The following is a 10,271-nucleotide window of genomic DNA, read 5'->3' on the forward strand; positions in this document are numbered from 1 at the left end:
TTTGTTGTTGTTTGCTTGATTTTCTATATGTTTCAATAATTTACCCCCAGGTTCTTGCCCAGACGTGTAAATCTGGAACATAGGGAAGCCAGCCAGGGAGCAGAAATCAAGCCCACCCTAGAAGGTGAAACCGACCTCCCTAAGAATCTGGAACATGGATGCATTTGAACAAAGTGCCACCTTTCTCAGTAAAATCAATCTAATTTTCTAGCACTGAAATTCTCCATAAAAGGAGGGGCCATTGGACCTTGCAACACAAACGCCTCCAGGTGTCCCTTTCTTCTCAATGGGGCCTGCAGTCACACTAGCCTGAGGCCAGCTAGCTTCCTGGGTGGGGGCTTACCTTCATAATAAATATTGACTAGTAGAAACAATGGGGGAAGGCTTACAAGGGTTGGAGACCTAGTCAGGTTTTCTAAGCTAGATTGTGTGGATCGCTGGATCCCAGTCTTCCTCTTTCTTGGTTTATTTCCTTATTTTGGTGGAGCACATCCTTCACTAGCTTTCTGAGAAAGAGCATGAGAAGTACCGTTTTGGGGATCTTGCTTGTCTGAACATGTGTTTATTTTACCCTTGTGCTTAATTGATAATTTGGATGGTACAGCATTCTAAGTTGAAATTTTTCTCTTAGAATTTAGGAAACGCTGTTCATATTATCTTTTAGCTTCTGAGTGTGCTCTTTTGTTGTCCTCACTCTCTCTAAAAGTATCTTCTCTTTCTCCTTGTGGTCATAAAAAGTCATGATGAAGTGCTTGGATGTGGGTCTGTTTTCAACCACTGTTTTAGGCACTAGATGAGCCCTTTCAATCTGCAAGCTCATTTCCTCCAATTCAGAGAAAATTTCCTAAATAATTTCTTTAATGATTTCCCATATTCTGTCTCTTTCTGAAATTCTTATTGTTTGGATCTTAGACTTCTTGATTGGTTCTCTAATCTACTAAATTTTCTTTCCTCTTTCCCAACTTTCTTTGTCTTGTAACCCATCTACTGAGTTATGGTTTGTTTGTTTTGATTTGTTTTATTTCTGTTATATTTTTAAATTCCCAATTAAAAATCTTTTTTTTCCCCTGACCATCCATGTTGTCATTTAAAAAAAAATCCTATTCTAGTTTTATGGTTACAATAGTTTTCTTATATCTCTTTGCATTTTTCTTTTTTCTCCCTGCAAAGACTCTCTTTTTTTCTACATTGCTGTTTACTGGTTTTTATTTTGGCTCAATGTTTCATATGAGAGACTCTCCTGAGATGTTCTATGATTCTGGGTTATCTGCTGATGTTTATAAGTGGGAACCCTTAGGGAGCTGATAGGATAAAGGTCTAAAGTAAAACAGTGTGGTCTTGCTAAAAGAGACAGACCAATAGAACTGACTGCTAAATCCAGAAATAGACCCCAAAGCAAATAGGAAATTTAGTAATGAGAAATGTAAGATCTAGAATAATGAGGAGATAGTACTGAAACAATTGGATAGCTATTTGGGAAAAGATAAAATTGGATCCATTCCTCACACCATACACTCCAAATGCACCCGAGATAAATGAGAGATGAATGGACTCCAAATACATGAGAGGTCTAAATGAAAAGATTTTACAAGTACTAAAAGAAAAAGTAGATGAATTACATTTATAACTTGGAAGTAGTGAAACTCTAATTATGACTGAAAATTCAAAAGCATTGCATGAAAAGATTAATTTGACTATATAAAATTAAAAATATTTTGCAGGGCAAAAAATCAAATCACTATAAGCAAAGTCAAAAGACAAATGATAAACTAAAAGAAACTGTTGTGTGTATTGTAGGTTAAAGCAAACTCATACATATGTAAGAGAAAAGGAGTAAAAATATTAAAGTTCTGCAATTTAAACTTTGAATTAGAAATATCTACCTGAAATCAGGAGTTTTTTTCCTTAGATTTCCTACCTTTAGTTAACTGGAAGGGTCACAAGCAAAGACAATCCAATAGCAAAGAACACACCAAGCCCCAGAACCTAGTTTGTAAATATCATTTTCCACTAAAACAGACCAGAGCACCTTGGAGAAACGGCTGCTGTAGTTCTGGGGCAAACTACAAATGAGGTGAGCTTAGGAAATCTAGTTGTACCAGAAATCAAGGAAGCACTGAAAGTGTCAACTTGACTGGCTAAGGAATACAGGATAGCTGGTAAACATCTTTTCTGGCTGTGTCTGTGAGGGTGTCTCTGGAGAGATTAGCATGTTAATTGGTGGAGTGAGAAAAGAAGGTTGCCCTCACCAGTGTGGGTGGGCATCATCCAATCATTTGAGTGGATAAAACAAAAAGGCGGAGGAAGGGCAAATGGATCTCTCTTCCTGAGCTGGGACATCCATCTTTTTCTGCACTTGTACTGTGAAGCTCCTGGTTCTGGGGTCTTTGGACTCTGGGACTTACGCCATCTGGGACACACCCCAGTTGATGGGCTTTTGAGTTTGTGCTGAGACTCACACCGCTGGCTTCCCTGGTTCTCAGGCCTTTGCGCTTGGATGGGTTTCCTGGGTCCCTCAGTTTGCAAGTGGCAGATCATGGGACTTCTCAGCCTTCATAATCATGTGAGCCAATCCCTCATAAGAAACCTCTTTTTATATATCTGTATATATCCTGTTGGTTCTATTTCTCTAGAGAACGCTGATTCATAAATGGGGTGTGTTAAAAGAATACAGGAGCAGCTTGAGGAGATTCCCACTGGCCAAAGGAGGAAGAGTTTGAGCACCAAACAGAAATATATTGTATGTAATGACTGTAATTTATTATAAAAAAAAATCGAAAAAGAAAACAATTCAGTGAGTCCATAGTAACTGAAAGAAAAACTTGCCACCATTGAGGAGAATACATTGGTCAAGGCAAAGAAATAAGCACTTTTTCTGCCTCTTCAGGAAGAACGGTAATGCATTCCCACTGATGAGAGAGAACTCTTCTTTACAGACTAACATCAGCTAAAACACGTAGAATGAAAAACAGAAATAGAAAATCATCATTCTGCACCTCCTCCAGTGAAATAATCAATTCAGGCTAAAATCTTGAATGTATGCTGAACTCATCAAGTTGCCAAGGTGCCACAGAGTGCTAAGGGATTTCTTGCTAATTACAAAGAGAAACAGCATTTCATTACAACTAAGAGATCTCCTAGTCTCCACCTTGCCAAGTGATGAAACTTAGGATCACCAATAGCAGGACAGCCGGACACTGTGTCTCTCCTGATGTGATGTAATGTGACGTTCTTGCTTCCTCTTTAAAGTGCTCTTGCCAGAAATACTTTAAACACAGCATGAATGTAGCTGAGTGTTTAGACTTAAGTCTTCCAATATATGGGAAATACAGAAGATAGAGGAACAAAGTTAATGACATTACAAAGAAACAATCAGACAAATTCAGAATATGGGACATTCTACAAGACAACTGGTTTGGTCTTTTCAAAAAGTTAACATCATTAAAAAAAAAAGTAGGAACATTTTAGTAGAGTCTAAAGAGTACTTCAGTAACAACCAGGGGCAATGAATAAATGTTGTGATCTTGATTCAAAAAAGTAATAAACAATAATAAAAAGCTTGTTAAAGGACAAATGGGGAAATTTGAGCATGGACTGAATACTCAATGATATTATGGTATTATTATTAATTTTCCTAGGTATGATAAGAGTATTGTGGTCTTTTTTTTTTTTTTTTGGATAGCTTTTTTTTTTTTTTTTAAATTGAAAGTATGATCAGTTACACCATGTCAATTCCCGGTGTACAGCACAATGTCCCAGTCATACATGAGTATTATGATCTTGTAGAAGCGTGTCCTTATTTTTCAGGATATGCAAGCTGAAGTTGTTTAGAGGAAAAGTGCATGCAATCTGCAACTTCAAAACAGTTAAGCATACATATAAGATACATATATAGAGAGAGGAAAGGAAGCAAACATTGCAAAATATTAGCAATTACTGAAACCTAGATAGTAAGTGTAAGGGTGATCATTGTACTATTCTTTCAACTTTTCTGTATAATGGGACATTTTTACAGTAAATTAGAAGAAAAAAAGAAGCTGACGTGAAGTCTTGAGTTCATGGGCTACTTTACAATAGACCATTTTGACCACATAAAACCCTCAAAAGAGTTTCTTCAGGTCTATTCCCTTGGGTTAGTCTACTTTCTCAGGGAGAATGTTTCAGTCTCCTTCCTGGAAGATAAAGTCGAACTGGCCAATATTTTGGCCAATGAGAGGGATGGCGTGTGGAAGAAGACACGTCACTTAATATATAAAGTTTTACTTAAATCCTCTATTTTTGAGTACAAGAACCCTGGCCCCCAACAATATCTTGTTATCCCCAGGACACAGACCCAGTTTTACTCTCTCCAGAGAATAAACCTCTGGCTTCCTGCTGCTTAGGAGAAGGACAGTAACCCCACTGAGCGAAGCTGGAGAGGACATTGGCTTCTCAAACTGACTCTTAACCAATTGTCACATTTTCAGCTTCACTGTCACCCATGCTTCCAGAAGAATTAGTTGCTGCTAATGTCTGAGCTTTCAGGAGTTCAGTAGTACAAATTAGGGCATTTCGTGGCTTTCCCCACTGTTGTTTCAAAATTTATCTTCTCAGGTACAGTCCAGTTACTACCGTTTAACCACCTGGAAGCTTTCCAGCTTCCAAAATGTCTTTTGTCTCCTCTGCTATTCTCTTTGTGGATCTATGCATTTTTTTTTTAAAAAGTGCACTTTAATGCCATTTTATTGGGATTTCAGAAAACAGCAGAGCTAATGCATGCAATCAATCCCCCAACCTTCACTGGAAGCCTTTCTGATGTTCTTTAGTCTCTTTTCCCCATATGCTAGTTTGAAAGTTATCCATTCTTAGTGTTCTTTTAATGGGTTATCCTTGAAATTTTAATCTTCCTGTTTGATTTAACAAAGTCTAAAGATAATCAATATTCTTTCTCCTCTTCTTCTTGAATAATGCAAAGACTGCAGAATGCTTTCAGTTTGATCTCTCTCTTCCCATCGTCCATGTTACTTTGGTCTAATATTTTAGTTATTCATTGTTTATAGCACCTCCTCTAAAGTAGTCCCTTCATCAATAATATTTCAAAGAGCTTTTGGGGGGATTTGTTTTCAAAACCAAAGATATGAACAAAAATGTTTAACCTCATTCTAATGATGAGGAAACAAACAGTCCAAGCCAGATCATTTTACAAGACATCTTTGAACTCTTCAAAAGAAGTCAATGTCAAGGGTTGGGAAGTACTGTTCTCAATGAAAAGAGAGGACAGAGGAGAAACAACTTGGTGAAATGCATTGGATCCTGAATTTAAAAAGAAAAAAAGAAAGAAAAATATCTATAAAAGGCATTTTTTTTTTTTTGGAGAATGGGGAAAATTTGAACATGTAGTATATATTAGATGGCGTTAAAGAATTATGTTAATTTTCATAGGTGTGATAGTGGTATTCTGTTTATGCCAAAGTGTCCTTATTCTTAGGAGATGTCTGTTGAAGTAGTTAGGGTGAAATGTTATGCTGTCTACAATTTTTTAAAATGGTTTCACGCACAAACCCCTAACACATATACATATACAAAAACCTCCAATCAACCCAAACATTAAAAAAGCTGAAACTCAGATTTCAGCAAATAGGGAAGCATGAGTATGTCCTACATCTACCTATTGTATTAATCTAGGCTCGGTCAGAAAAATGGAAGCTACTCTATGTTTTTCAAGTGTGAAAGGCTTTAATGTAGAAAATACAAGGTTTATAAAACTGTTGGAAGGGCTAGAGAAGCGACCATCTCAGCTTGCACTTGAAGGAATGAGTCTCAGAAGCTCATCTGTAAGTGGCTACCAACGGGAAGATCACCTCCTTGTCTTAGTCTGCAAAACCAATGCAGTGTGATTCTTGAGAAAGTGACCCAGAAGTTGCTTTAAGCCCCAAGTCTGCCTATGCATCTGCCCTGCAACTACCAATAAAGAGACATCTGGGTTCCAATGCTGGCTGTACCTCTTACTGTGTAATGATGGACAAGTCATTTGACAAAACCTCAGTTCCTTAGTCAGTTGAATGAGTTCAGTCACACAATCTTCTATGTATTATCCACTGTGCCAAACATAACAGGGGGGCATGGAGATGAATTAGATAAAGTCTCTGCACTCAGAGAGCTCTCAGAGATGTCAGTAAATCACTGCACTGCAGGATAGTAAGTGCTTTACTCCAGGAACATACAAAATTTTCTATGATTAATATGGAATTGTCTGTATCCAGAGGAGTGTGAGGGCAGAAGAGGGCATTCAGAGTGACACTGGAGCTGTGCAGCAGAGCCTACTCTTGTCCTCTCAAATCCATTCTTCTCTTCTTCCTGAGTAATATGGCTCTTTCCCAGCTAGGGAATCCAAAATAAAGACTACATTTCCCATTCTCCTTTCCAGCTAAGTATAGCTGTGTGATTAGGTTCTGACCAATGACATGTCAGTAAAGTGGTAAGAACAATTTCCAGGATGTGTCTTTAAAGAGAGGGAATATGCTCTTCTTCCTGCTGGCTGGGAGGTGGACTTGATGGCTGGAACTGAAGCAGCTGAAACTTTGACATGAGGCTTTTGTTGAGGAGGATAGTGCAACAAGACAGAATAAGCCTTGGTTGGTCCATGTTTACATGGGAGAGAAATATAATTCCATTTTGTTTAAGCTATTCTCTTTCTGGTTTTTTTTTTTTTGTCACTTACAGCTGAGCCTAATCCTAACTAACACAAACTAAGTCTGAAAAAAATAAATATAAGTTCACCAAGGGATACTTCAAACAGAGGGAACAGCAGGTACAGAGGCTCAGTGTCCTGAAAGATGTGGCATGCTCAGGGAATGCCAAGGATTTGAGTGGCAGATGAGGCCGGAAGTGAATAGGCAGGACTAGGGCAGAGAGACCTGGCCCAGATGCCTCTCATTATTTTATCTGCACCCCCACCTAACTTCCCCTGCTTGTTCCAGGATTATTTTATAAAGTGGAAGGTGGGTGGCTCTTTAACCCTATAAATGCTGGCTCTGCCCAGGCTGCCTAAGTAGCCCACAGTGGAGCTGTCAAGGGCTTCTCAGGTTCAGGCTGGCAGCTGGACACTGTCCCTGTCTGGCTGGGGCACAGTGCCTCTGGGCAGTTGAGCAAAAGCAGGACCCTCAGCAGACAAACAAGCTGGTCTCTATTGGTGGGCCAGCCAGCAGGCCTGCAGGAAGGTTGAAGGTCATGGGGTTTGGGGGGAACTGGGTGAGGAGTTCAGGCCCACTCCTTGTAAAACTTTCCAGGAAGTACTTTTCTACTGGGGCAGCACCCAGATCCTGTGGCACTCATTAACCCTTTGGGTACCAGGAAAGGGCAGGAGGTAAGCACTGGGAGGCAGCTGAGGTCATCCTTCTTTGAACCTCCACGTGGTGTTTACTCAGAGCAATTGTTGCCAGAGGCCTAGACCCTGGACTATTAAGCGGAATGTCTGTTCTCTGTGCCCAGAACTGAGTAGGTGAGCAGCCGGGGTAGAGAGATGCGGGTTGGAGTCCTAAGGGTGGGGATTGAGGGGTCTCAGCAGAGAGCTGGGGGTGGGAACTAAGAACTAAGGATCTCCTCTCGGAGCATTTTGGCAGAGTTGCTTCTTCCTCCTGGGATACCTCAGTTTTCTCAGCTGTGAAATGGGGGCAGGAACAGGTCAGCAGGGGAGTGATGGCAGAAGTGGCCGGGGGAGCTGCTCCTGGGGTCTGGGGAGGGTGGTGGTGGTGGGAATTTTTACAAAGCAGTTTGAGCTCCACACTCCATATGATGAAACTGAAGTGAAAAAGGAGCCCCCCCAATCCCCCCCCCCCGAGGAAGACACCCTTTCTCTCTGAGCCACGTTCACCTAGGTCAGTCCTCCTGAGCCCTGACAGCTCAGTAACCGCAGGGAAGGGTTAACAGGTTTTGGGCAGGTCCCCTGAGAGACGTCCTTTCTTCGCTTCTTCACCCTCACCAGGCCTCCATTCACCTTTCTTCTCAGAGTACATCATGGCAAGTGTGGCTGCATTTCTGACCCGGGCTCTGGCCCTCCTCTCAGGTGGGTCTCCAACCCTGACATCAGTGTGGAGGTGTGGGCGGAAGCTGGACTGAGGGGCCCGTCCACCTCGGAGGAGGAAACCTGGTCCCTATTCATCCCTTCCCTCTCCACAGTGCTATCAACCACCCAGGCACAGAAAGGCTTCTGGGACTACTTCAGCCAGAGCAGCGGGGACAAAAGCAGGGTGGAGCAGATCCAGCAGCAGAAGCTGGCCTGGGAGCCCACGTGAGTGGCCAGGGAAAGGGTGTGTGCGCGCGAAGGGAGGAGACACCTTGGGGGGTGGGGTGATGCACTGCCGGATTCCCTCATGGTCCTCTCTGGGAAGAGAAAAGAGCGGCGCTAGTTCTGCCCACTACCCCGGCAGTCCTGGGTTGTTCAGCACCCTCTGCTGGCAGCAGCCTCCTTCTTGACTTCTCTAAGGCTGGTGCCTCTTTGCCCAATGAGCTGTGGGACCTGGGAGCAGTGGAGAGGACCTACCCCTCCCCCATCCCAACACCCCCCCCCTCCCCGCCCCCCTACCCCCACCCATCCATTGCTTTCTCCAGAATGAAAGGATTGTTCAGGTGCATCTGGGCTTCCCTGGGCAGTGCTGGTCTGAATACACATGTGCCTTGTGTTTGTACTTCCTGTGGGAGGAGTTGCGGTTGGCTGGGGTTAGAACTAGAACCCTGGCTCTGGAGCCACGGCCCTGCATCCTCCGTTTCCCCAGAGGATCAGTGAGCAATATCTTTGCGGCAAAAGAGATGAGGCGTCTAGCAGTCTGATGGCCTGATTGTCCCCTTCCCCAGGAGCCTGAAAGGCAGCCTTGAGCAAAACCTCAGCGATATGGACAAGTTCCTGGAAAAACTGGGCCCTCTGAATGGGCCGGGGAGGGAGCCTCCTGGGCTCCCACAAGACCCGGTGGACATGCGGCAGCTGCTGCAGAAGGAGCTGGAGGAGGTGAGGGAGCGCCTGGAGCCCTACATGGCGGAGGTGCACAAGCGAGTGGGCTGGAACCTGGAAGGGTTGCGGCGGCAGCTGCAGCCCTACACCTCGGAGCTGATGGAGCAGGTGGCCTTGCGCGTGCAGGAGCTGCAGGAGCAGTTGCACGCTGTCGGGGAGGACACCAAGGCCCACCTGCTGAGGGGCGTGGACGAGGCGCGGGGCCTACTGCAGGAGGTGCAGAACCGCGTGGCGCACCACACCAGCCGCGTCAAGGCGCTCTTCCACCCGTACGCCGAGCGCCTGGTGACAGGCATCGGGCGCCACGTGCAGGAGCTGCACCGCAGCGTGGCGCCGCACGCCGCCGCCAGCCCCGCACGCCTCAGCCGCTGCGTGCAGGTGCTCTCGAGCAAGCTCACGCGCAAGGCCAAGGCCCTGCACGCACGCATCCAGCAGAACCTGGACCAGCTGCGCGAAGAGCTCAGCGCCTTTGTCGGTGCCCGGTGCGGATGGTGCTGAGGAAGAGGCCCAACCCGACCCCCAGGTGCTGTCCCAGGAGGTGCGCCAGCGACTCCAGGCTTTCCGCCAGGACACCTTCCTGCAGATCGCCGCCTTCACCCGTGCCATTGACCAGGAGACCGAGCAGGTCCAGCAGCAGCTGGCGCCGCCCTCGCCAGGTCACAGCGCCTTCGCCCCAGAGTTCCTCCAAGCGGACCCAGACAAGGCCCGGAGTGAGCTGCAGGCTCGTCTGGACGACCTGTGGGAAGACATCAACTACAGCCTTCATGACCATGGTCTTGGCCATCAGGGGGAGCCCTGAGGGTTTCCTTCCCAAATCCCAGATCCTTATCTGGGGAGCCAGCATGGCTCAGTCCTGGACAGTGGCCTGTTGGGCAGAGGGTGGAGGGCCCTGCACAGGATAGCTGAGGCCACGGAAGGGGCTGTCATCCTTGGCATATCCTGCTTCCTGCAATTCCCCATCCAGATGCAATACATTCACCAGGCTTTGTAAACCCGGCTCCCCTTCCTCATTTGGGAATCCTGAGTTGCTTCATTCTAGGATGGCGGGAGTGGGGAGGGAGGAGGCACTCAGTGTGTGAATAATTATGTATAAGCCTGTTACCATGGTGCTGGAAGCCTGTACCTTTTCGTCCTCTGGCCTGGCTTCAATCACTTCTGGCCACCTGGTGGCCACTGCTACTGCTGGTACGCAGAGAGGAGCTTGTTTCTCCCTGGGGCTGCCATGACAGCCTCTGTTGGAGGAAGCGAAGGGAGAAAGGAAGAAAGTATGAGGAGTGTGTGTGTA

General features: G+C 45.1%; 1 protein-coding gene across 1 annotated transcript; it reads left to right on the top strand.

Moving 5' to 3' along the window:
• Positions 1 to 7,504: 7,504 nt before the first annotated feature.
• On the top strand, positions 7,505 to 9,978 carry APOA5 (apolipoprotein A5). The gene is given in 5 exon segments (XM_032472677.1): positions 7,505 to 7,662; positions 7,988 to 8,044; positions 8,158 to 8,269; positions 8,833 to 9,466; positions 9,468 to 9,978. Coding segments are annotated over 5 exon segments (1,137 nt in total). The 5' UTR covers positions 7,505 to 7,646; the 3' UTR covers positions 9,786 to 9,978.
• Positions 9,979 to 10,271: the final 293 nt, after the last annotated feature.

This window comes from Camelus ferus, chromosome 33 (genome assembly GCF_009834535.1).
Source record: "Camelus ferus isolate YT-003-E chromosome 33, BCGSAC_Cfer_1.0, whole genome shotgun sequence".
NCBI lineage: Eukaryota > Metazoa > Chordata > Mammalia > Artiodactyla > Camelidae > Camelus > Camelus ferus.